Source organism: Chamaea fasciata, unplaced genomic scaffold (genome assembly GCF_029207755.1).
Source record: "Chamaea fasciata isolate MVZ Bird 193981 ecotype frontalis unplaced genomic scaffold, bChaFas1.0.hap1 SCAF_1003, whole genome shotgun sequence".
Classification (NCBI taxonomy): domain Eukaryota; kingdom Metazoa; phylum Chordata; class Aves; order Passeriformes; family Sylviidae; genus Chamaea; species Chamaea fasciata.
The window spans coordinates 9,335-35,589 of NW_027095088.1; the positions used below are offsets into that span (position 1 = coordinate 9,335).

A 26,255-nucleotide genomic window follows, 5' to 3' on the forward strand; every position below is an offset into this window, starting at 1 on the left:
CAGTGCCCCTGCCCCCGCTGATTCCGGGATTGGGATCGGGATCCGGGAGGATTTTTGGGAACGGGGATTGGGAATTCCGAGGGTTTGCTCCTGGATTTTGGAGACTTTGGGATGATCCGGAGGGAATTCCTGGGGTTTCATTCCCGAATTTTGGCCACGCCGGTGTCCCGGGGGGTGCAGTGCCCCTGCCCCCGCTGATCCCGGGATCCCGGAGGATTTCTGGGAACGGGGATTGGGAATTCCAGGGGTTTGCTCCCGGATTTTGGAGACTTTGGGATGATCCGGAGGGAATTCCTGGAGTTTATTCCCAGTTTTTTTGTCACTGGAAGAGACTGGGATTGGGAAACTCCTCGGTTTTATTCCCAGGATTTTGGAGACACTGGAGAGGGCCGGGACGATCCAGAGGGAATTCCTGGGTTGAATTCCCGGGATTCTTGCTCCAGGAATATCCCAAGGGAATTTCGATCCCACCCCGAGAGATTTTCGGGATTTCCTCCCGAAATTCGGGTCCTTTTCGGGAGGGAAAATTGGGAAGGAAAACTGGGAAAACTCCCCACCCTCCCCACGGGAAATTCCCGGGAAAACCCCGCCGGGATCATCCCCCAATAAACCAAATCCCACCCCCGGCTCCGTGTTTGGGAAGTTTTCTGGGATTCCCAGTGGGATTTTCCCCCATTCTGGGTTTTATTTTTTTTTTTTTTGGGGGGGGGGGATTTTCACTCCCTCGCCTCCCAAATTCCCGGAATTCCCCAAAATCCCGGAATTCCCCAAATTCCCGGAATTCCCCAAATTCCCGGAATTCCCCAAAATCCCGGAATTCCGGGGCCGAGCCCCCAAGAAGAGGGCGGGTGACGAATGCAGAATTCCTTTAATTAGAAAACAGCCGTTAACAAAAATTCCACCACGGGGGGGGGAGGGGAAAAACGAAGGGAGGGAAAAAAAAAAAATTCCAAAAATAATTAAAAAAAAAAAAAAGGGGGAAAAGACGGGAAAAAAAAAAAAAAAAAGCCCCAAAATCAAATCCCAAAAAAAAAAACCAAAAAACCAACCCCCCCAAACCACCAGCGAAAATTCCCGGTTGGAAAATCGGGAATATCCCCGCGGAATTCCGATGCCCGCCCATCCCCCCCCCGCCCCAACACCCCGCGGCTCCCTGAAAAGATTTTATTGCACTTAAGAAAGAAAAGCGACCCCCACCCTCGGGAATTCCCCGGGAATTCCGGGAATTTCGGGAATTCCGGGGCTGGGAATCGCCGGCTCATCCCGGATTTTTTTGTGTTTTTTTTTCTTTTCCTCCCTTCGCCCCAAAACTCTGGAAATTTTTGGGATGACCGAGGAATTCCAGCCCCTCCCTCTTCCCCCTTTTCCACCTCTGCCCGTTTTCCCGGGAATTCTGCGGCTGGTGATAAATACAGGGGAAAAAAAAAAAAATAAAATAAAAAAAACGGGAAATAAAAAGAGGAAAGAAAAGGGGAAAACAAGAAAATTCCCAAAGAAACCCCAAAAAATCCCACCGGGAAAAAAAATAAAAGGGAAATGAAAAATAAATAAAGCGCGGAGGATCCCGGGAATTGTTTTTTTCTTTTTCTTTTTTCGCGTGTTGTGTGGGTTGTTGTTTTTGGGGGGGGCCGGAATTCCCGAATTCCCGCCGCTCCCGATCCCTGTAGTGTCGAAACCTCGGGAATTCCTGGCCGGGCCCAGCCCTCCCTTCGGACAGAGAGAGGAAAGAGAGAGAGGAGGGGGGAAAAAAATAAAAATCGGGAAGAAAAAAAATCGGGAAGAAAAAAAATCGGGAAGAAAAAAAATCGGGAAGAAAAAAAATCGGGAAGAAAAAAAATCGGGAAGAAAAAAAATCGGGAAGAAACAAACAAACAAAAAATCCGTCGGGGGGGGAAAAAAAAATCGGGAAGAAAAAAAATCGGGAAGAAAAAAAATCGGGAAGAAACAAACAAACAAAAAAAAATCCGTCGGGGGGAAAAAAAAAATCGGGAAGAAAAAAAATCGGGAAGAAAAAACTCGGGAAGAAACAAACAAACAAACAAACAAAAACTCCGTCGGGGTCGTCGGGGTTTGGTTGGTTTTTTTTTTTCTGTTTTTTTGTCCGAGAAAAATCCCGAAAATTCCCGAGGTTCGGGTGGAATCTTGTGCGACCTGCGGGCAGAGCGGGAAGGCGAGGCTGGCATTCCCGGACCTGCGTTTTCCCGGAGGTTTTTCTCTTTTTTTCCCGGATTTTTTTTCTTTTTTTCCCGGAATTTTTTTCTTTTTTTCCCGGAGTTTTTTTTTTTTCCCCCCGGAGTTTTTTTCTCTTTTTCCCGGAGTTTTTTTCTCTTTTTCCCGGAGTTTTTTTCTCTTTTTCCCGGAATTTTTTTTTTTTTTTTTTTCCCCCGGAGTTTTTTTTGTTTTTTTTTGTTTTTTTTTCCCCCGGAGTTTTTTTTTCTCTTTTTCCCGGAGTTTTTTTCTTTTTTTCCCGGAGTTTTTTTTTTTTCCCCCGGAGTTTTTTTCTCTTTTTCCCGGAGTTTTTTTTTCTTTTCCCCGGAATTTTTTTTTTTTTTTTTTTTTTCCCGGATTTTTTTTTTCCCCCCGGAGTTTTTTTTTCTCTTTTTCCCGGAGTTTTTTTTTCTTTTTTTCCCGGATTTTTTTTTTTCCCCCGGAGTTTTTTTTTGTGGTTTTTTTTTTTTTTCCCCCGGAGTTTTTTTTTCTCTTTTTCCCGGAGTTTTTTTCTTTTTTTTCCCGGAGTTTTTTTTTCCCCCGGAGTTTTTTTTTTTTTTTTCCCGGAGTTTTTTTCTCTGTTTCCCGGAATTTTTTTCTTTTTTTCCCGGATTTTTTTTTTCCCCCGCAGTTTTTTTTTTGTTTTTTTTTTTTTCCCGGAGTCGGGAGTTTGTGTTTTTTTTTTTTTTTCCCGGATTTTTTTTTTTTCCCCCGCAGTTTTTTTTTGTTTTTTTTTTTCCCGGAGTCTGGAGTTTGTTTTTTTTATTCCCGGGTTTAATTCCAGCTTTCCCCGCCCGCCTCACCTGCGGCTCAGAGCGGCCCCGGCGCCGTGTCCTGGCTGGCCTCCAGCAGCAGCTCCTGCAGCTCCTGCTCGTCCCGGGCGCAGCCCAGCTCTGCGGGAACGGGACACCGTCCCCGCCGGCTCCCGGGCCGCTCCCAGCCCAATCCCGGCCCCATTCCCACTTTTCACCCGATTCCAGCCGCTTCTCCCACTTTTTCCTGCTGTCTTCCCGGGTTTCCCACCCCAATTCCTGCTGGATTCCCGTTTTCCCACCCCAATTCCTGCTGGATTCCCAGTTTTCCCCACCAATTCCAGCTCCTTTCCTGTTCATTTACACCAATTCCGGCTGGATTCCCGGTTTCCCACCCCAATTCCTGCCGTATTCCCGTTTTCCCACCCCAATTCCTGCCGTATTCCCAGTTTTCCACCCCAATTCCTGCCGTATTCCCGTTTTCCCACCCCAATTCCGGCTGTATTCCCGGTTTTTCACCCCAATTCCTGCCGTATTCCCGGTTTTTCACCCCAATTCCTGCCGGATTCCCGTTTTCCCACCCCAATTCCTGCCGTATTCCCGGTTTTCCACCCCAATTCCTGCCGTATTCCCGGTTTTTCACCCCAATTCCTGCCGTATTCCCGGTTTTCCACCCCAATTCCTGCCGTATTCCCGTTTTTCCACCCCAATTTCCGCTGTATTCCCGTTTTCCCACCCCAATTCCTGCCGTATTCCCATTTTTCCACCCCAATTCCGGCTGTATTCCCGGTTTTTCACCCCAATTCCTGCTGGATTCCCGTTTTTCCACCCCAATTCCTGCCGTATTCCCGGTTTTTCACCCCAATTCCCGCTCTTTTCCCACTTTTTCCCTGTTTTTCCCGGTTTCCCCCCCCCGTTCCTGCTGTACGCTCCGTTTCCGGAATTCCGGAATTCCGGATCCCCAAACTCCCGGGAACGCCCCGAGGCGGGGGAACGCCTCTGGAATTTGGGGATTTGGGGATTATTTGGGGCTCTCGCCGCTGGAAATTGGGAAGGATTTGGGCATTTTGGGGCTGATTTCGGGGATTTTGGGGCTGATTTTGGGATTTTTTGGGGCTGATTTTGGGGATTTTTTGGGGCTGATTTGGGGTTTTTTGGGGCTGATTTTGGGGATTTTTTGGGGCTGATTTTGGGGATTTTTTGGGGCTGATTTTGGGGTTTTTTGGGGCTCATTTGGGGCTGATTTTGGGGATTTTTTGGGGCTGATTTTGGGGTTTTTTGGGGCTGATTTTGGGGTTTTTTGGGGCTGATTTTGGGGTGTTTTGGGGCTGATTTTTGGGATTTTTTGGGGCTGATTTTGGGGTTTTTGGGGGCTGATTTTGGGGCTGATTTTGGGGTGTTTTGGGGCTGATTTTTGGGATTTTTTGGGGCTGATTTTGGGGTTTTTTGGGGCTGATTTTTGGGATTTTTTGGGGCTGATTTTGGGATTTTTTGGGGCTGATTTTGGGGTTTTTTGGGGCTGATTTTGGGGCTGATTTTGGGATTTTTTGGGGCTGATTTGGGGTTTTTGGGGCTGATTTTGGGGCTGATTTTGGGATTTTTTGGGCCTGATTTGGGGTTTTTGGGGCTGATTTTGGGGCTGATTTGGGGTTTTTTGGGGAGATAATTTGGGTATTTTTTTGGGGCTGATTTTGGGGCTGATTTTGGGATTTTTTGGGCCTGATTTGGGGTTTTTTGGGGCTGATTTTGGGACGTTTTGGGGCCGATTTGGGGGTTTCTCGGGGCGTTTTCCGGGGGCTCTCACCGTGCTCGGCCGCGCACGTTCCCGATTTCCCGTCTCCCTCCGGGCCCGGCTCCGGCAGCGCCCGGACGAAATCCGCCTTGAGGCCGTTGGGAAGCGGCGACTCCCGGGAGCCGGAGCTGCCGCAGGGAATTCCCTGGGAGCCGGGAATCCTCTGGGAGCCGGGAATTCCCTGGGAGCTCGGCAGTTCAGGGGTCGGGCTCGGAACCGTGGCTCCAAATCCATGGGGAAGAATCCCAGATCCGTCGGCAACGGGGCTGGATGTGGCGGGAGCAGCTCCGGATCCATGGGAAATCGTCCCGGATCCATCCGAAATTGTCCCAGATCCGTGGGGAACAGTCTCACAACCATCGGGAGCAGCCCCAGATCCCTCGGGAACAATCCCAAATTCCTTGAGGACAGCTCCGGATCCATCGGGAACGGCCCCAGGTTCTTTGGGAACGACCCCGGATCCCTCAGGAACGATCCCAGGTTCCTCGGGAACGAGCCCGGATCCCTCAGGAAGAGTCTCAGATCCCTGGGGAACAATCCCGGATTCTTTGGGAACAATCCCGGATTCTTTGGGAACGACCCCGGCTCCCTCGGCAACGTTCTCCACCCTCGTCACCACGAAGACCTTGCGGCCTCTGCCGGGGCTGGAGACGGAAATCCTGCGCTCGGAATTCCCGGAATTCCCGGAGGATTCCAGCACCTCCCTCGAGCCTTTCCCATCCTCCTCCTCGTCGTCCTCGGTGTCCGAGCTGGAATCTCCGGCCGGAGCCGCCTTCCCGTTCTCCTCCGGGGCCGGGGAGGCTCCGCCGGCAATTCCGGGATTTTTTTCCTCCTCCTCCTCCTCCGGGGCAATTCCGGGATTTCCCTCCTGGTCCTCGGCGCCGTTGCCGGCGATCTCGGCCATGGAGGCCGAGTGCTGCAGCTGCTGCTCCTTCTCCTCCTTCTCCTTGGCCAGGACGAAATTCCGCTTGCAGCCGTTCTGGATCTCGGCCAGCAGCGCCTTCTGCGTCTCCAGGAAGCTCTTCACCTGCCCGGGGGGCGGAGGAACGGGAATTCCGGAAAACTTCCCGCCTTTCCAAACCCAATTCCTGCTGGCTTCCCGGTTTTCCACCCCAATTCCAGCTGTTTTCCCGGTTTCCACCCCAATTCCAGCTCCTTTTTCCCAGTTTTCCACCCCAATTCCAGCTGTTTTCCTGGTTTTTCACGCCAATTTCCCGGTTTTCCAACCCCAATTCCAGCTCTTTTCCCAGTTTTCCACCCCCTGGCCACATTTCCAGCTCCTTTTCCCCAGTTTTCCACCCCAATTCCAGCTCTTTTCCTGGTTTTTCACGCCAATTTCCCCGTTTTCCACCCCAATTCCAGCTCTTTTCCCGGTTTCCACCCCAATTCCAGCTGTTTTCCCGGTTTTCACCCCAATTCCAGCTGTTTTCCCAGTTTTCCACCCCAATTCCAGCTGTTTTCCCGGTTTTCACCCCAATTCCAGCTGTTTTCCCGGTTTTCACCCCAATTCCAGCTGTTTTCCCAGTTTTCCACCCCAATTCCAGCTCCTTTCCCGGTTTTCCACCCCAATTCCAGCTGTTTTCCCGGTTTCCACCCCAATTCCAGCTGTTTTCCCGGTTTTCACCCCAATTCCAGCTGTTTTCCCAGTTTTCCACCCCAATTCCAGCTGTTTTCCCAGTTTTTCACGCCAATTTCCCCGTTTTCCAACCCCAATTCCAGCTCTTTTCCCAGTTTTCCACCCCCTGGCCACATTTCCAGCTCCTTTTTCCCAGTTTCCCACCCCAATTCCAGCTGTTTTCCCAGTTTTCCACCCCAATTCCAGCTGTTTTCCCAGTTTCCCACCCCAATTCCAGCTCTTTTCCCAGTTTTCCACCCCAATTCCAGCTCTTTTCCCAGTTTTCCACACCAATTCTCACTGTATTCCCGGTTTTCCAAGCCCAATTCCAGCTCCTTTCCCGGTTTTCCACCCCCTGGCCACATTTCCAGCTCCTTTTTCCCAGTTTTCCACACCCAATTCCAGCTGTTTTCCCAGTTTTCCACACCCAATTCCAGCTCTTTTCCCAGTTTTCCACACCAATTCTCACTGTATTCCCAGTTTTCCACCCCAATTCCAGCTCTTTTCCCGGTTTTTCACGCCAATTTCCCCGTTTTCCAACCCCAATTCCACCTCTTTTCCCAGTTTTCCACACCAATTCTCACTGTATTCCCGGTTTTCCAAACCCAATTCCAGCTCTTTTCCTGATTTTCCACCCCCTGGCCACATTTCCAGCTCCTTTTTCCCGGTTTTCCCCCCCAATTCCTGCTGTATTCCTGGTTTTCCACACCAATTCTCACTGTATTCCCAGTTTTCCACCCCAAATTCCAAACCCTCAACGCCCCAGGCACCATTTCCTGCTCCAGGAACGCCCCGAAACCTCAGGAACGCCCCAAAATCCTGGGAATTTTCCTGAATGCCTGGAATTTTTTTTTTTTTTTGGCAGCGGGGGGGAAAAGAATTCCAGAAATTTCCGGGGGGAATTCCGGAACTCGTCGCCTCCTCCTCGTGCTCGCACTCAAATCCCGAAGCCCCCAACCCCTCAGGGCACCGTTTCCTTCTCCGGAAACTCCCCGAAATCGCGGCAAGCTCTCTCGGTTCCGCCAAATTTTTGTTCTTCGGAGGGAGGAATTTCGGGAAAAAATTCCCGGGAATTTTTTTTTTTTTTGGGAGGGCCGGGGGAAATTCCAAGAAATTCCGGGCTTCGCTGCCGCCTCCCCGGGCTCGTGGTGGAATCCCAAACCCCCACCCGGATACCACCACCCCCCTCCACACTTGGGAAAAACCCCCCCGGTGCAAACGGCCCAAACCCGCCGGGGATTTCCGCGGATTCCGCGGGTTTTTCCCGGGAATTTCGGGGCTCACCGCCTCCTTCTTGGGCTCCCTGTCGAGGTCGAGGCGCAGCAGGGAGCGGTTGACCCGCAGGGCCAGGCTCAGCGCCATCAGCCCGCCCGTCTTGACGTCGTTCTCGCGCAGGTCCAGGCGCAGCAGCCGCGCGCTCTCGGCGATGAACTCGGCCACCGCCACCGCCCCTGCGGGGGGAAGAGGGGGAAATCCCCGGGGAAAATACGGGAATCGGGGGGAATTCCCGGAATTCCGAGGGGGTACGGGCGTTGGGAGGGGGAGAAGTCGAGATTTGGGGGAAATTGGGGAGAAGCTGAGGGGTGCGAGGAGTTGGGAGAATTCCGGGGAGCCGAGGGAGATTCGGGAGTCGGGGATGGGTTGGGAGGGTGGCGGCTCCTCCTCCTGCATCACGACAACTGGTCCGAGCCCATCCCAACTTTCCCATCCCAACTTTCCCATCCCAACTTTCCCATCCCAACTTTCCCATCCCAACTTTCCCAAGCCCATCCCAATCATTCCACCCCAAGTTTTCCGATCCCAACCCGACTTTTCCATTCCAACTTTTCCATCCCGACTTTTCCATCCCGACTTTTCCATCCCGACTTTTCCATCCCGACTTTTCCATCCCAACTTTCCCAAGCCCATCCCGACTTTTCCATCCCAACTTTTCCATCCCAATTTTCCCATCCCAACTTTTCCCAAGCCCATCCCAACTTTTCCATCCCAACTTTTCCATCCCAACTTTCCCAAGCCCATCCCAATCATTCCACCCCAAGTTTTCCGATCCCAACCCGACTTTTCCATCCCAACTTTTCCATCCCAGCTTTCCCAAGCCCATCCCAACTTTCCCATCCCAACTTTCCCAAGCCCATCCCAACTTTTCCCAAGCCCATCCCAGCTTTTCCAAGCCCATCCCAACTTTTCCATCCCAACTTTTCCATCCCAACTTTTCCCAAGCCCATCCCAATCATTCCATCCCAAGTTTTCCGATCCCAACCCGACTTTTCCATCCCAAAACGTTTCCATCCCAACTTTTCCATCCCGACTTTTCCATCCCGACTTTTCCATCCCAACTTTTCCAAGCCCATCCCAACTTTTCCATCCCAACTTTTCCATCCCAACTTTTCCCAAGCCCATCCCAACTTTTCCCAAGCCCATCCCAATCATTCCACCCCAAGTTTTCCAATCCCAACCCGACTTTTCCATCCCAAAACGTTTCCATCCCAACTTTTCCATCCCAACTTTTCCATCCCAACTTTTCCATCCCAACGTTTCCATCCCAACTTTTCCCAAGCCCATCCCAACTTCTCCAGCCCCAAAATCACCCCTTGGGAACCCTTTCCTGAACTCCCGGAAATTCCCAGAGAGTTCCCAGAAAATTCCCAGGAAATTCCCCAGGAAATTCCCAGGAAATTCCCAGGAAATCCTAGAAAATTCTGGAAAATCACGGAAAATCCCAGGAAGGCCCGGAAAAATCCCAGAAAACACCAGGAAACGCCAGGAAAAATCCCAGGAACTCCGTGAAAATGCTCAGAAAATCCCGGGAAAGGCCAGGAAAAATCCCAGGAACTCCGGGAAAATGCTCAGAGAATCCCGGGAAAGGCCAGGAAAAATCCCAGGAACTCCGGGAAAATGCTCAGAGAATCCCGGGAAAGGCCGGCCGCTCCCGGGAATTCCCGGGAACTGCGGTACCCTCGCAGGTGATCTTGGTGCAGGCCAGCCCCAGGCGCAGCACCGAGCGGTTCCCGATCAATCCGTTCTTCAGGTTCCGCACGCCCTCGTTGCCGATGGGGTTGTGGCCCAGGTTCAGCGTCTCCAGGCTCTGCGTGTGCGGCTGCGAGGGCGGCAAATCCCGGGAAAACCCAGCGGGGAGCCCGGCGGAAATTCAGGGGGAATCCGGGGGAAATTCAGGGGGAATTAGGGGAAATCCAGGGAAAATTCAGGGGGAATTCAGGGAAATTCCAGGGGAAATTCAGGGGGAATCCAGGGGAAAACCCAGCGGGAAAATCCGGGGGAAATTCAGGGGGAATTCGGGGAAATCCAGGGGAAATTCAGGGAAAATCCCGGGAAAACCCAGCGGGGAACCCGGGGGAAATTCAGGGGGAATTCGGGGAAATCCGGGGGAAATTCAGGAGAAATTCAGGGGGAATTAGGGAAAATCCGGGGGAAATTCAGGGGGAATTCAGGGAAAACCCAGCGGGAAACCCGGGGGAAATTCAGGGGGAATTCGGGGAAATCCGGGGGAAATTCAGGGGAAATTTAGGGGAAATCCCGGGAAAACCCAGCGGGGAACCCGGCGGAAATTCAGGGGGAATTCGGGGAAATCCAGGGAAAATTCAGGGGAAATTCAGGAGAAATTCAGGGGGAATTCAGGGAAAATTCAGGGGGAATTCAGGGAAAATCCAGGGAGAATTCAGGGGAAATCCAGCGGGAAACCCGGGGGAAATTCAGGGGGAATTCAGGGAAATTCCAGGGGAAACCCAGCGGGAAATCCGGGGAAAACCCAGCGGGAAATCCGGGGGAAATCCAGCGGGGAAATCCGGGGAAAACCCAGCGGGAAATCCGGGGGAAATCCAGGGGGAATTAGGGGAAATCGAGGGAAAATTCAGGGGGAATTCAGGGAAAACCCAGGGGAAAACCCAGCAGGAAATCCGGGGGAAACCCAGCGGGAAAATCCGGGGAAAATTCAGGAGAAATTCAGGGAAATTCCAGGGAAAATCCAGGGGGAATTCAGGGAAAATCCAGGGGGAATTCAGGGGGAATTCAGGGAAATTCCAGGGGAAACCCAGCGGGAAATCCGGGGGAAATCCAGGGGGAATTCAGAGAAAATCCAGGGGAAACCCAGCGGCAAATCCCGGGAAAACCCAGCGGGAAATCCGGGGGAAATTCAGGGGGAATTCAGGGGAAATTCAGGGGGAATTCAGGGGAAAACCCAGCGGGAAATCCGGGGAAAATCCATGGAAAGCCCACAGCAATCCAAGGAAAAAACCCAGGGCAAGCCCACGGCAAACCCCTGGAAATCCCAGGAAAACCCCTGGAAACTCCATAGAAACCAACGGAAAAATCCGTGAAAACCCGGGGAAAAACCAACCGAAAAACCCCCCAAATCCCCCCTCCCCCAAAATAAATAATCCGGATTTCCGCCCCCGGAAAGCGACACCGAGGCGCCCGGATTGCACCGGGAATCCCGGGAATCGCGGGAATTGCGGGAATGCTCACCAGGGTCATGCCCAGGTAGGCCATGCCGGCGTGGCTCAGCTGGTTGTTCCAGAGCACCAAAGTCACCAGCCCCCGGCGCTGCTCCCGCAGCCCCTCGCAGATGTAGGCCAGGCCTGGGAAAGCGGGAAAGGGCGGAAAAGCGGGAATTAGGCCGGGCCTGGGAAAGTGGGAAGAGGCCAGAGTTAGGCCAGGCCTGATAAATCCTGGGGAAATCCCAGAGAAATCGGAGAATTATCGAGGCCGGGCGTGGAGAAAAGGGAGATTTGGGGAATCCTGGGAAGGAGGGAATGAAGGCCAGGCCTGGAAAAGCAGGAATCAGGAATTCCCAGAGGAATTGCCACGATTCAAAATCCATTCCCAGTTTCCCCAGCATTCCCAGTATCCCCAGTATCCATTCCCAGTATCCCCAGTATCCCCAGTATCCATTCCCAGTATTCCCAGTACGTTACCCGAGTCCAGCAGGTGGTTGTTGCGCAGGTCCAGCAGCTGCAGGCCCATTCCCAGTATCCCCAGTATCCCCAGTATCCATTCCCAGTATCCCCAGTATTCCCAGTATCCCCAGTATCCCCAGTTACCCGAGTCCAGCAGGTGGTTGTTGCGCAGGTCCAGCAGCTGCAGGCCCATTCCCAGTATCCCCAGTATCCCCAGTATCCCCAGTATTCCCAGTATCCCCAGTTACCCGAGTCCAGCAGGTGGTTGTTGCGCAGGTCCAGCAGCTGCAGGCCCATTCCCAGTATCCCCAGTATCCCCAGTATCCATTCCCAGTATCCCCAGTTACCCGAGTCCAGCAGGTGGTTGTTGCGCAGGTCCAGCAGCTGCAGGCCCATTCCCAGTATCCCCAGTATCCCCAGTATCCATTCCCAGTATTCCCAGTGTTCCCAGTTACCCGAGTCCAGCAGGTGGTTGTTGCGCAGGTCCAGCAGCTGCAGGCCCATTCCCAGTATCCCCAGTATCCATTCCCAGTATCCCCAGTATTCCCAGTTACCCGAGTCCAGCAGGTGGTTGTTGCGCAGGTCCAGCAGCTGCAGGCCCATTCCCAGTATCCCCAGTATCCCCAGTATCCATTCCCAGTATTCCCAGTACGTTACCCGAGTCCAGCAGGTGGTTGTTGCGCAGGTCCAGCAGCTGCAGGCCCATTCCCAGTATCCCCAGTATCCCCAGTATCCATTCCCAGTATCCCCAGTGTTCCCAGTTACCCGAGTCCAGCAGGTGGTTGTTGCGCAGGTCCAGCAGCTGCAGGCCCATTCCCAGTATCCCCAGTATCCCCAGTATCCATTCCCAGTATCCCCAGTATCCCCAGTTACCCGAGTCCAGCAGGTGGTTGTTGCGCAGGTCCAGCAGCTGCAGGCCCATTCCCAGTATCCCCAGTATCCCCAGTATCCCCAGTATCCCCAGTATTCCCAGTATCCCCAGTTACCCGAGTCCAGCAGGTGGTTGTTGCGCAGGTCCAGCAGCTGCAGGCCCATTCCCAGTATCCCCAGTATCCCCAGTATCCCCAGTATCCATTCCCAGTATTCCCAGTTTGCCCAGTTACCCGAGTCCAGCAGGTGGTTGTTGCGCAGGTCCAGCAGCTGCAGGCCCATTCCCAGTATCCCCAGTATCCCCAGTATCCATTCCCAGTATTCCCAGTACGTTACCCGAGTCCAGCAGGTGGTTGTTGCGCAGGTCCAGCAGCTGCAGGCCCATTCCCAGTATCCCCAGTATCCCCAGTATCCATTCCCAGTATCCCCAGTATCCCCAGTATCCATTCCCAGTATCCCCAGTGTTCCCAGTTACCCGAGTCCAGCAGGTGGTTGTTGCGCAGGTCCAGCAGCTGCAGGCCCATTCCCAGTATCCCCAGTATCCCCAGTATCCATTCCCAGTATCCCCAGTATCCCCAGTATCCATTCCCAGTATCCCCAGTGTTCCCAGTTACCCGAGTCCAGCAGGTGGTTGTTGCGCAGGTCCAGCAGCTGCAGGCCCATTCCCAGTATCCCCAGTATCCCCAGTATCCATTCCCAGTTTGCCCAGTTACCCGAGTCCAGCAGGTGGTTGTTGCGCAGGTCCAGCAGCTGCAGGCCCATTCCCAGTATCCCCAGTATCCCCAGTATCCATTCCCAGTTTGCCCAGTTACCCGAGTCCAGCAGGTGGTTGTTGCGCAGGTCCAGCAGCTGCAGGCCCATTCCCAGTATCCCCAGTATCCCCAGTATCCCCAGTATTCCCAGTACGTTACCCGAGTCCAGCAGGTGGTTGTTGCGCAGGTCCAGCAGCTGCAGGCCCATTCCCAGTATCCCCAGTATCCCCAGTATTCCCAGTATCCATTCCCAGTATCCCCAGTATCCCCAGTTACCCGAGTCCAGCAGGTGGTTGTTGCGCAGGTCCAGCAGCTGCAGGCTGCTGTTGCATTTCAGCAGGCCGCCCAGCTGCGCCGAGTCCTGCAGCCCGCTCAGTCTGTTGTCGGCCAGGTAAAGCTCGCGCAGCGTCACGTTCATCTTCAGCGCCGTGGCTGCGCCGCGCCGGCCGGAAGGGAGATCGGGGAGAGGGGGGAGATCGGGGGGAAAAATGGGGAAAATGGGGAAAAAATCAGGGGAAAAATGGGGAAAAATGGGGAAAATGGGGAAAATGGGGAAAAAATCGGGGGAAAAATGGGGAAAATGGGGAAAAAATCGGGGGAAAATCGGGGGAAAAATGGGGAAAAATGGGGGAAAAATGGGGAAAATGGGGAAAGGGTGGGAGAGATCAGGAAAAGTGGGGAAAATGGGGAAAATGTGGAAAAAATCGGGGGAAAAATGGGGAAAAATGGGGAAAATCGGGAAAAGATCGGGGGAAAAATGGGGAAAATCGGGAAAAGATCGGGGGAAAAATGGGGAAAATCAGGAAAAATGGGGAAAGGGTGGGAGAGATCGGGAAAAATGGGGAAAATGGAAAAGATCAGGAAAAATGGGGAAAAATGGGGAAAATGGAAAAGATCGGGAAAAATGGGGGAAATGGGGAAAGGGTGGGAGAGATCGGGAAAAATGGGGGAAATGAGGAAAAATGGGGGAAAATTGAAAAGATCGGGGGGAAAATGCGGAAAATGGGGAAAAATGGGGAAAAATGGGGAAAAATGGGGAAAGGATGGAAAAGATGGGGGGAAGATGGGAAAAATGGGGAAAAATGGGGAAAAAATGGGGGGAAAAAGGGGGAAAAATGGGGGAAAAAGGGGAAAAGATCAGGGGAAATGGGGAAAATGGGGAAAGGATGGAAGAGATCGGGGGGAAAAATGGGGGAAAAATGGGGGAATGGAGAAAAAAAAATGGGAAAAGAAAGGAAAAAAATGGGAAAAATGGAGGGGAAAATGGGAAAAAGGGAGGAAAAAAATGGAGGGAAAAATGGTTGGGAAAACCGGATGAGAAGGGGGAAAATCCAACGGCGAAACGGAGGGAGACGCGGGAAAAGCGGGCGGAATTCCCGCTCGGAATTCCCGAACGTTCCCTCCTCCCTCCCCCGCCCCCTTCCCCGCCAAGGCCGGAGCCCTTTAACCCCCAGCCCAGTCCGCGGCCCGCGGGCGGAGGGCGGGAATTCCCGTTGCCCCGCGTGCCGAGGGCTCGGGAAGGGCGGGAAGGGCGCGCGGCTGACCGAGCAGCATGAGGGGCCGGCCGGAGAGCGCCGTGTTCTCCAGGTGCAGGACGGCCAGGCTGCAGCCGATGCGCAGCGCGCGCGCCACCAGCGGCGCCGAGTGCTCCACCAGCGGCGTGCCCCGCGCGTCCAGCGACTGCAGGCAGCTCGTCTGCGGGGAAAAATGGGAATTGGGAATTTGGGATATCGGGAATGGGATTGGGAGAGATCCCGACAGCCCCGCGCGTCCAGAGACTGCAGGCAGCTCGTCTGCGGGGAAAAAACGGGAATTTGGGATAATGGGAATGGGAATGGGAGAGATCCCGACAGCCCCGCGCGTCCAGAGACTGCAGGCAGCTCGTCTGCGGGGAAAAAACGGGAATTCGGGATATTGGGGTATCGGGAATTTGGGAATGGGAGAGATCCCGACAGCCCCGCGCGTCCAGCGACTGCAGGCAGCTCGTCTGCGGGGAAAAAACAGGAATTTGGGATCGGGAATGGGATTGGGAGAGATCCCGACAGCCCCGCGCGTCCAGAGACTGCAGGCAGCTCGTCTGCGGGGAAAAATGGGAATTTGGGATATCGGGAATTTGGGAATGGGAGAGATCCCGACAGCCCCGCGCGTCCAGCGACTGCAGGCAGCTCGTCTGCGGGGAAAAAACGGGAATTGGGAATGGGAATGGGAATGGGAGAGATCCCGACAGCCCCGCGCGTCCAGAGACTGCAGGCAGCTCGTCTGCGGGGAAAAAACGGGAATTCGGGATATTGGGAATGGGATTGGGAGAGATCCCGACAGCCCCGCGCGTCCAGAGACTGCAGGCAGCTCGTCTGCGGGGAAAAAACGGGAATTGGGAATTTGGGAATTTGGGATTGGGAGAGATCCCGACAGCCCCGCGCGTCCAGAGACTGCAGGCAGCTCGTCTGCGGGGAAAAAACGGGAATTTGGGATAATGGGAATGGGAATGGGAGAGATCCCGACAGCCCCGCGCGTCCAGGGACTGCAGGCAGCTCGTCTGCGGGGAAAAAACGGGAATTTGGGAATTTGGGAATTTGGGAATTTGGGAATGGGACTGCAGGCAGCTCGTCTGCGGGAAAACGGGAATTTGGGATCGGGAATTCGGGAATGGGGATTGGGAACCTCCCCAGGGACTGCAGGCAGCTCGTCTGCGGAAAAACGGGAATTCGGGAATTTGGGAATTTGGGAATTGGGAATTGGGATCTCAAGTGCCCAAATTCCAGGATTTGGGATCAGGACACGGACCCAGAGGAATCCCGACCATTCCCAAGTCCCTGAGGAATTCCCAAGTCAGGAAATTTGGGAAAACATCCCGGAACTCCCAGGATTCTTCCCCAGGAACTCCGAAGTTTTCCTCCTGGATTTATTCCCAGTTTTCATTCCCACTTTTTCCCCGCGCTGGATGATCCCAGTTCCTCCCCAAACCCGGGATTCCCCAATCCCGGGGGAGAATTCCCAAAGAATTCCCAAACAATCCCGCCCTGAATTCCAGGAAAAATCCGGGAATCCCCGAAAAATTCCCAAACAATCCTACCCTGAATTCCAGGAAAAATCTGGGAATTCCCGAAGAATTCCCAAACAATCCCACCCTGAATTCCAGGAAAAATCCGGGAATCCCCGAAGAATTCCCAAACAATCCCACCCCGAATTCCAGGAAAAGCTTGGGAGAGAATCCGGGAATTCCCGAAGCAAAATTCCCAAAGAATTCCCGAAGAATTCCCGGCCAATCCCTCCGGAATTCCCGGCCCTGGGCGGGCCCCAAGGGAAATGAGGGGGTTGGGAAGGAATTGGGAACACCCCGGAAAAGCCCCGGGATAATTGGGATAATCGGGATAATCGGGATAATTGGGATAATTAAGGAGCCCAAAGGGGTAATTAACTCCGCGGGGGGGTAATTAACCCTTTGTTGGGACTAATTAACTCATTGTCAGGAATAATTATCCCGGGAAAGGCTTTTCCGTGGGATATTCCACCCCTTTTTCTGGGAAGGATCGGGGATTTTTGGGATATTCCACCCTTTTTTTCGGGATCATCGGGGGGGGTTAAGGATCGTCCAACGATTTTCGGGATTTTCCAAAAGCTCGGGGAAAAACCTTCAGGAAATTTGGGAATTTGGGGGAAAAACCTTCAGGAAATTTGGGAATTTGGGGGAAAAACCCTCAGGAAATTTGGGAATTTGGGGGAAAAACCTTCAGGAAATTTGGGAATTTGGGGGAAAAACCTTCAGGAAATTTGGGAATTTGGGGGAAAAAAGCCTCAGGAAATTTGGGAATTTGGGGGGAAAAACCTTCAGGAAATTTGGGAATTTGGGGGGAAAACCTTCAGGAAATTTGGGAATTTGGGGGAAAACCTTCAGGAAATTTGGGAATTTGGGGGAAAACCCTCAGGAAATTTGGGAATTTGGGGGAAAAACCTTCAGGAAATTTGGGAATTTAAAGGAAAAACCCTCAGGAAATTTGGGAATTTGGGGGGAAATCTTCAGGAAATTTGGGAATATGGGGGAAAAAAAAACCCTCAGGAAATTTGGGAATTTGGGGGAAAAAACCCTCAGGAAATTTGGGAATTTGGGGGAAAAACCCTCAGGAAATTTGGGAATTTGGGGGGAAATCTTCAGGAAATTTGGGAATATTGGGGAAAAAAAAACCCTCAGGAAATTTGGGAATTTGGGGGAAAAACCTTCAGGAAATTTGGGAATTTGGGGGGAAAACCTTCAGGAAATTTGGGAATTTGGGGGGAAAAACCTTCAGGAAATTTGGGAATTTGGGGAAAAATCTTCAGGAAATTTGGGAATTTGGGGGAAAAACCTTCAGGAAATTTGGGAATTTGGGGGGAAAACCCTCAGGAAATTTGGGAATTTGGGGGGAAAAACCTTCAGGAAATTTGGGAATTTGGGGGAAAAACCTTCAGGAAATTTGGGAATTTGGGGAAAAACCCTCAGGAAATTTGGGAATTTGGGGGGAAAAACCTTCAGGAAATTTGGGAATTTGGGGGAAAAACCCTCAGGAAATTTGGGAATATGGGGAAAAACCCTCAGGAAATTTGAGAATTTGGGGGAAAAAAGCCTCAGGAAATTTGGGAATTTGGGGGAAAATCTTCAGGAAATTTGGGAATTTAAAGGAAAAACCTTCAGGAATTCCCGGAAATTTGGGAATTTTGGGAATCCTCACCTTCCTCACCACGTGAGCGGCCGCCTGCCCCTCCCCAGGCTACGAAACCCCCTCAGGAATCCCGGGAATTTGGGGGGGAAAACTTCAGGAATCCCGGGAATCCCGGGAATGTTGGCGGCCGCCGGGAATGATTCCCCGGGATTTTGGGGAACGCTCACCTTCCTCATCATGTGGGCGGCGGCCTGCCAGCCGCGGGCCCCCAGGTGCTTGTTGCAGGCGATGTTCAGGTGCGTGGCCGACTCGTAGTACTCGATCATGTCAAACAGCGCCGACGCCCCCTGGGACACAGGGAAAACCAGGGAAATCCCGGGAAAAGCCCCGGGAAAATATCCAGGGAAAAAATCCCCGGGAAAATCTCCAGGGGAAAATCCTGGGAGAATACAGGGAAAATATCCAGGGAAAATCCCCGGGAAAACCCCGGGAAAATCCCCGGGAAACCCCGGGAAAATATCCAGGGAAAATCATGGGAAAACCCCGGGAAAATCCCCGGGAAACCCCGGGAAAATCCAGGGAAAATCCCCGGGAAAATATCCAGGGAAAAAATCCAGGGAAAAATCCCCGGGAAAATCCCGGGAAAATCCCCGGGAAAACCCCGGGAAAATCATGGGAAAAATCCAGGAAAAATCCCCAGAAAACCCCGGGAAAATATCCAGGGAAAATCCCCGGGAAAACCCCGGGAAAATCACGGGAAAAATCTCAGAAAACGCCTGAGAGAATCACGGGGAAATCCAGGGAAAAATCCAGGGAAAATCCCCGGGAAAATCCAGGGAAAATCCCCGGAAAACCCCGGGAAAATCATGGGAAAAATCCAGGGAAAAATCCCCAGAAAACCCCGGGAAAATATCCAGGGGAAAATCCCCGGGAAAATTCCGGGGAAATCCCTGGGAAAATTGTGGGAAAAATCACGGGGAAATCCCGGGAAAATCCCGGGAAAAATCCAGGGAAAATCCCAGGAAAAAGATCTCAGAAAAATCCTGGGAGAATCACGGGAGAATCCCGGGGAAATCCCTGGGAAAATCATGGGAAAATTGTGGGAAAAATCATGGGAAAATCTCGGGAAAATCTGGGGAAAATCCAGGGAGAATCGCGGGGAAACCGTGGGAAAAATCCAGGGAATATCCAGGGAAAATCATGGGAAATATCCCAGGAAAACCCAGGGAAAATCATGTGGAAATCACGGGAAAATCCCTGGGAGAATCATGGGAAAAACCCAGGGAAAATCATGGGAGAATCCCTGGGAATATCATGGGAGATTTCTGGGAAAAATCCTGGGAAAACCCAGGGAAAATCATGGAAAAATCCCCAGGAAACACGACAAACAAATCCCAAAAATTCCCCCGAAAATCCCCCCCAAACATCCTAAAAAAAATCCCAAATTTCCATAAAAATCCCCCAAAAAATCCATAAAAATCCCAAAAATTCACCCCCAAAATCCCCCCAAAACATCCTAAAAAAAATCCCAAATTTCCATAAAAATCCCCCCAAAAAATCCATAAAAATCCCAAAAATTCACCCCAAAAATCCCCCAAAACATCCTAAAAAAATTCCCAAAAATTCCATAAAAATCCCCCCCAAAAATCCACAAAAATCCCAAAAATTCACCTCAAAAATTCGCCAAAACGTCCTAAAAAAATTCCCAAAATTCCATAAAAATCCCCCCCAAAATCCATAAAAATCCCCAAAATTCCCCCCCAAAGTCCCCCCCAAACATCCTAAAAAAATCCCCAAAATTCCATAAAAATCCCCAAAAAATCCATAAAAATCCCAAAAATTCCTCCCAAAACATCCTCAAAAAAATCCCCAAAATTCCACAAAAATCCCCAAAATTCCATAAAAATCCCCAAAATTCCATTAAAATCCCCCAAATTCCATAAAAATCCCCAAAATTCACCCTCCACCCCCCCAAAAAAAAAGAAACTAAAACCTCCCAAAACTCCCAAAGAAATCCCCCGAAAGGGCCGTAAAAATCCCACAGAATTCCCCCCCAAACAATCCAAGGAAAATCCCCGTCCCCAAGAATCCCCGGAGTTCCCGGAATTCCGGGAATTCCCGAGGCTCCCGCGCGCTCACGTCCTCGTCGAGGCTGGTCTGCTCCAGGTCGAGCAGCTGGAACTGCAGCCGCTTGAAGATCTCCTCCAGCGCCTCGCAGGCCCGGTAATCCAGCTTCTCCCCTGGGAAAAACCGGGAATTCGGCACGGAAAACCGGGAATTCAGCAGGGAAAACACCGGGGATTGAACGGGGAAAACACCGGGGATGGAACAGGGAAAACACCGGGGATTGAACAGGGAAAACACCGGGAATGGAACAGGGAAAACACCGGGAATTCAACGGGGAAAACACCGGGGATGGAACAGGGAAAACACCGGGGAGTGAACAGGGAAAACACCGGGAATGGAACAGGGAAAACACCGGGGATGGAACAGGGAAAACACCGGGAATGGAACAGGGAAAACACCGGGAATGGAACAGGGAAAACACCGGGAATGGAACAGGGAAAACACCGGGAATGGAACAGGGAAAACACCGGGGATGGAACAGGGAAAACACCGGGGATGGAACAGGGAAAACACCGGGGATGGAACAGGGAAAACACCGGGAAGGGAACAGGGAAAACACCGGGGATGGAACAGGGAAAACACCGGGGATGGAACAGGGAAAACACCGGGAATGGAACAGGGAAAACACCGGGAATGGAACAGGGAAAACACCGGGGAGTGAACAGGGAAAACACCGGGAATGGAACAGGGAAAACACCGGGAATGGAACAGGGAAAACACCGGGGATGGAACATGGAAAACACCGGGAATGGAACAGGGAAAACACCGGGAAGGGAACAGGGAAAACACCGGGAAGGGAACAGGGAAAACACCGGGAATGGAACAGGGAAAACACCGGGAATGGAACAGGGAAAACACCGGGAATGGAACAGGGAAAACACCGGGGATGGAACAGGGAAAACACCGGGGATGGAACAGGGAAAACACCGGGGATGGAACAGGGAAAACACCGGGGATGGAACAGGGAAAACACCGGGGATGGAACAGGGAAAACACCGGGGATGGAACAGGGAAAACACCGGGGATTGAACGGGGAAAACACCGGGAATGGAACAGGGAAAACACCGGGAATGGAACAGGGAAAACACCGGGGATGGAACAGGGAAAACACCGGGGAGTGAACAGGGAAAACACCGGGAATGGAACAGGGAAAACACCGGGAATGGAACAGGGAAAACACCGGGGATGGAACATGGAAAACACCGGGAATGGAACAGGGAAAACACCGGGAAGGGAACAGGGAAAACACCGGGAAGGGAACAGGGAAAACACCGGGAATGGAACAGGGAAAACACCGGGAATGGAACAGGGAAAACACCGGGGATGGAACAGGGAAAACACCGGGGATGGAACAGGGAAAACACCGGGGATGGAACAGGGAAAACACCGGGGATGGAACAGGGAAAAACACCGGGAATGGAACAGGGAAAAACACCGGGAATGGAACAGGGAAAACACCGGGAATGGAACAGGGAAAACACCGGGAATGGAACAGGGAAAACACCGGGAAGGGAACAGGGAAAACACCGGGGATGGAACAGGGAAAACACCGGGAAGGGAACAGGGAAAACACCGGGAATGGAACAGGGAAAACACCGGGAAGGGAACAGGGAAAACACCGGGAATGGAACAGGGAAAACACCGGGGATTGAACGGGGAAAACACCGGGAATGGAACAGGGAAAACACCGGGGATGGAACAGGGAAAACACCGGGAATGGAACAGGGAAAACACCGGGGATTGAACAGGGAAAACACCGGGAATGGAACAGGGAAAACACCGGGAATGGAACAGGGAAAACACCGGGGATGGAACAGGGAAAACACCGGGGATGGAACAGGGAAAACACCGGGAATGGAACAGGGAAAACACCGGGAATGGAACAGGGAAAACACCGGGAATGGAACAGGGAAAACACCGGGAATGGAACAGGGAAAACACCGGGAATGGAACAGGGAAAACACCGGGAATGGAACAGGGAAAACACCGGGGATTGAACAGGGAAAACACCGGGGATGGAACAGGGAAAACACCGGGAATGGAACAGGGAAAACACCGGGAATGGAACAGGGAAAACACCGGGGATGGAACAGGGAAAACACCGGGAATGGAACAGGGAAAAACCCCGGAATTCCTGGGAAAAGCAGTGCGAACAGTTGGGAAAAGGGCTGGAAAAGGGCTGGAAAAAAAGCTGGAAAAAAGGAGGGAAAAGGGCAGGAAAAGGGATTCTCACCCTTGAGATCCAAGCAGTCGATCCTGGGAGCCAGATCCTCCAGTTCCTGGAAAACAGAAAAAATGGGAATTTTGGAGGGGAAAACACAGAAAAAACGGGAAATTTTGGGCTGGAAACACAGGAAAAAACCGGGAATTTTTGGATGGGAAAACATGAAAAAACGGGAAATTTTGGGCTGGAAATGCAGAAAAAAACGGGAATTTTTGTGTGGGAAACAACAGAAAAAATGGGAATTTTTGGGAGGGAGGGAAAGGGGATTTTTGGGGGCTGGAAACACAGGAAAAAACGGGAATTTTGGAGGGGAAAACACAGAAAAAAACGGGAAATTTTGGGCTGGAAATGCAGGAAAAAACCGGGAATTTTTGGATGGGGAAAAAACAGAAAAAACGGGAAATTTTGGGCTGGAGACACAGGAAAAAAACGGGAATTTTTGGATGGGAAACAACAGAAAAAATGGGAATTTTTGGGAGGGAGGGAGAGAGGATTTTTGGGGGCTGGAAACACAGGAAAAAACGGGAATTTTGGATGGGAAAACACAAAAAAAACCGGGAAATTTTGGAGAGGAAAACACAGAAAAAACGGGAATTTTTTGGGCGGGAAACGCAGGAAAAAAACGGGAAATTTTGGATGGAAAAACACAGAAAAAACGGGAAATTTTGGGCTGGAAACGCAGGAAAAAACCGGGAATTTTTGGATGGGGAAACCACAGAAAAAGCGGGATTTTTTTGGGCTGGAAAGGCAGAAGAAGCAGGAATTTTTGGGGAGGGAACGGCAGGGTGTTGGGAATTCCGGGACTTACCTGGATCTGTTTGATGAGTTTGGGGATCTGGCGGCAGTTGAGCTTGAGGCAGGCCTGGCGATAGGCGCCCACGATCTCCTCCACCGTCACGTTCCGGGCTGGAAAAACAGGGAAAAAATTCCAAGGTTGGATGGGAAAAAAAAAAAGGGCTGGGAATGGGAAGGGGGGGAGGGGAAAAGAGGGAAAAGGGGTGGGAAAAAAAAAGCTGGAAAAAGGATGGAAAATGGGGGTAAAAGGGGAAAGAAAGGATGGGGGAAAAAAGGTGGGAAAAGGGGAAAAGAAAGACGGGAAAAGGGGAGGGGAAAAGGGGAGGAAAAAGGACGGAAAAAAATGGGAGGAAAGGGGAAAAAAGAGGGAAAAGGGGATGGGAAAAGGGGGGAAAAAAGGACGGAAAAAATGTGAGGAAAGGGGAAAAAAGAAGGAAAAGGGGATGGGAAAAGGGGGAAAAAAGGACGGAAAAAAATGTGAGGAAAGGGGAAAAAAGAAGGAAAAGGGGATGGGAAAAGGGGGAAAAAAGGACGGAAAAAAATGTGAGGAAAGGGGAAAAAAGAGGGAAAAGGGGATGGGAAAAGGGGGGAAAAAAGGGGTGGGAAAAGGGAAAAAAGGGCGGGAAAAATATGGAAAAAACTGGGGAAAAGGGGTGGGAAATGAGGGGGGGAGGGGAGGAAAAGGGATGAAAAAAGCTGGAAAAGGGGGGAGGGGGAAAGGAAAATTTGGGACTTTTTGGGAAGGAACCAAGAGATTTTCCCCCTTTCCCAGGTTTTTTCCCGTCCACCCCCACCCCGGATTTGGGATTTTGGGATCCCACCCCAAAAATCCGGGAATGGTTTTTGGAAAGGGTTGGGAATGTGCGGCTGGAATTGGATCCCGAAATGGATCCGAATTAAATCGGGAATAATTAATGAACGTCCCCCGAGGGTTCACGGGAGGAAATCCGAGCTGGGGCTGGGGGGGAGGGCAGCAAAAAGAGGGAAAAATTCCCAAAAAATCCACCTGGGATCCCAAAAAATACCTCCTGGGATCCCAAAAATCCTCCTGAGATCCCAAAAATCCTCCTGGGATCCCAAAAATCCTCCTTGGATCCCAAAAATCCTCCTGGGATCCCAAAAAAATCCTCCTGGGATCCCAAAAAATCCTCCATGGATCCCAAAAATCCTGGCTTGGGGGGATTTGGGGGATTTTGGGGGGATTTTGGGATTTTGGAGCCGTTTCCAGGATGGTTTGGGGGGATTTTGGGGGGATTTTGGGATTTTGGAGCCGTTTTTGGGATGGTTTGGGGGGATTTGGGGATTTTGGAGCCGTTTCCAGGATGGTTTGGGGGGATTTGGGGATTTTGGAGCCGTTTCCGGGATGGTTTGGGGGGATTTGGGGGATTTTGGGGGGATTTTGGGATTTCGGAGCCGTTTCCAGGCCGGTTTTGGGTCATTCTGAGGCTCTTCCCAGGCCGGTTCCAAACTCTCCCTCCCTCAGCCGCTTTTCCCTGTCCCCCCGTATCCTTTCCCGGTCCTCTCTGTCCCCTCGCTGTCCCCTCACTGTCCCCTCTGTCCCCTCACAGTCCCCGCTGTCCCCTCACAGTCCCCGCTGTCCCCTCACAGTCCCCGTTGTCCCCTCACAGTCCCCGCTGTCCCCTCACAGTCCCCGTTGTCCCCTCACAGTCCCCGCTGTCCCCTCACAGTCCCCGCTGTCCCCTCACAGTCCCCTCTGTCCCCTCACAGTCCCCGCTGTCCCCTCACAGTCCCCTCTGTCCCCTCACAGTCCCCTCTGTCCCCTCACAGTCTCCTCTGTCCCCTCACAGTCCCCGTTGTCCCCTCACTGTCCCCTCTGTCCCCTCACTGTCCCCGCTGTCCCCTCCCGGCCCCCGCTGTCCCCTCACAGTCCCCGCTGTCCCCTCACAGTCCCCTCTGTCCCCTCACAGTCTCCTCTGTCCCCTCACAGTCTCCTCTGTCCCCTCACAGTCTCCTCTGTCCCCTCACAGTCCCCTCTGTCCCCTCACAGTCCCCTCTGTCCCCTCACAGTCCCCTCTGTCCCCTCACAGTCCCCTCTGTCCCCTCACAGTCCCCTCTGTCCCCTCACAGTCCCCTCTGTCCCCTCACAGTCTCCTCTGTCCCCTCACAGTCTCCTCTGTCCCCTCACAGTCTCCTCTGTCCCCTCACAGTCCCCTCTGTCCCCTCACAGCCCCCGCTGTCCCCTCACTGTCCCCTCTGTCCCCTCACTGTCCCCTCTGTCCCCTCACAGTCCCCTCTGTCCCCTCACAGTCCCCTCTGTCCCCTCACAGTCCCCGCTGTCCCCTCACAGTCCCCTCTGTCCCCTCACAGTCTCCTCTGTCCCCTCACAGTCTCCTCTGTCCCCTCACAGCCCCCTCTGTCCCCTCACAGCCCCCGCTGTCCCCTCACAGTCCCCGCTGTCCCCTCACAGTCCCCTCTGTCCCCTCACGGTCCCCGCTGTCCCCTCACGGTCCCCGCTGTCCCCTCACAGTCCCCGCTGTCCCCTCACTGTCCCCGCTGTCCCCTCACAGTCCCCTCTGTCCCCTCACAGTCCCCGTTGTCCCCTCACAGTCCCCTCTGTCCCCTCACAGTCTCCTCTGTCCCCTCACAGTCTCCTCTGTCCCCTCACAGTCCCCTCTGTCCCCTCACAGTCTCCTCTGTCCCCTCACAGCCCCCGCTGTCCCCTCACAGTCCCCGCTGTCCCCTCACAGTCCCCGCTGTCCCCTCACAGTCCCCTCTCTCCCCTCCCGGTCCCCGCTGTCCCCTCCCGGTCCCCTCTGTCCCCTCCGGTCCCCGCTGTCCCCTCCCGGTCCCCTCTGTCCCCTCCGGTCCCCGCCGTCCCCCGTCCGTCCCCGCCGCCCCCCGTCCGTCCCCCGGTGCCCTCACCGTGTCTCCAGGGGTCCTTGGGCTCCACGGCCCCGGACACGATGTCCTCGTCCGAAGGGAACGTGACCCGCTTGGCCGCGGGCCTCCCCCGCCCGTCCCCCGGCGAGGCCTGGGCGGCCGCCGGCGCCGCTTCCCCCGCCGCGGCCTCGGCCTCGGCCATGGCGGAGCTCCGGCTGCTTCAGGGCGGCCCGGGGGACATCGCCCGGAGCCTCCTCGGGGCCTCCCGCCACCGGCACCGGCACCGCGGGGAGCGGCACCGGGAGCGGAGCCGCCGCCGCCGCCGCCGCCGCCGCAACGGCCCCGAGCGCCACGGCCGCAACGGGCCGCACTTTCGGCACCGGAGAACCGGGGGAGGGGGGGGGAAAAATAATAAATAAATAAATCCCCGAGGGGAGCGGAGGAGAGGAGGAGGAGGAGAGGAGGAGGAGGAGGAGGCGCGGGGCCCCGCGGCCGTGGCGAATCTGCGGCGGGCTCGGAGGGGGGGGGGGCGGCAGATTCGCCACGGGCCGGGGGGATCTGGGGAAGCGTGGGGATAAACGCGGGGAAATTTGGGAAGAGGGAGAGGAGGGTGAGGGCAAGGGAGGAGTGAGGCGGAGAGCGGTGACGCCGCTCCCGGGGCCGGCGGCGGGGTGCGCCCGGGCCGGAGCTGAGCGTGGCGAATCTGCGGAGCGGCGGCGCGCCGCGCCC

The 26,255-nt window shown here is 53.4% G+C and overlaps 1 protein-coding gene across 3 annotated transcripts; it reads right to left on the reverse strand.

The window, feature by feature from the left end:
- Positions 1 to 851: 851 nt before the first annotated feature.
- On the reverse strand, positions 852 to 25,873 carry LOC136306119 (protein phosphatase 1 regulatory subunit 37-like). 3 transcript variants are annotated; one of them, XM_066209455.1, is made up of 13 exons: positions 25,569 to 25,873; positions 22,699 to 22,796; positions 21,900 to 21,945; positions 19,679 to 19,779; positions 17,767 to 17,886; positions 14,447 to 14,597; positions 13,179 to 13,334; positions 10,850 to 10,962; positions 9,323 to 9,464; positions 7,652 to 7,818; positions 4,765 to 5,779; positions 3,012 to 3,101; positions 852 to 1,707 (listed from the first exon to the last, which is right to left on the reverse strand). In XM_066209455.1, exons 1-12 carry the CDS (start codon positions 25,726 to 25,728, stop codon positions 3,019 to 3,021), a joined length of 2,352 nt encoding a protein of 783 aa, XP_066065552.1. In that variant the 5' UTR covers positions 25,729 to 25,873; the 3' UTR covers positions 852 to 1,707; positions 3,012 to 3,018. The 3 variants fall into 3 exon arrangements, with proteins under 3 accessions (XP_066065552.1, XP_066065551.1, XP_066065549.1); XM_066209454.1 differs by lacking the exons at positions 9,323 to 9,464; positions 10,850 to 10,962; positions 13,179 to 13,334; ... (4 more) ...; positions 22,699 to 22,796; positions 25,569 to 25,873 and having other exon boundaries at positions 852 to 2,151; positions 7,652 to 9,297; XM_066209452.1 differs by lacking the exons at positions 9,323 to 9,464; positions 10,850 to 10,962; positions 13,179 to 13,334; ... (4 more) ...; positions 22,699 to 22,796; positions 25,569 to 25,873 and having other exon boundaries at positions 7,652 to 9,296.
- Between the last annotated feature and the right edge of the window lie 382 nt (positions 25,874 to 26,255).

Excerpts from the sequence above, each read along its gene's own strand:
- LOC136306119 (XM_066209454.1), bottom strand. The coding sequence starts at position 8,929 with ATGGGCTTGGGAAAAGTTGGGATGGAAACGTTGGGATGGAAAAGTTGG. Across the intron at positions 5,780-7,651 it reads GGGAGCCCAAGAAGGAGGCG|GTGAAGAGCTTCCTGGAGAC; the intron begins GTGAGCCCCGAA and ends CCCCCCGGGCAG. Across the intron at positions 3,102-4,764 it reads AACGTGCGCGGCCGAGCACG|AGCTGGGCTGCGCCCGGGAC; the intron begins GTGAGAGCCCCC and ends CCGTTCCCGCAG.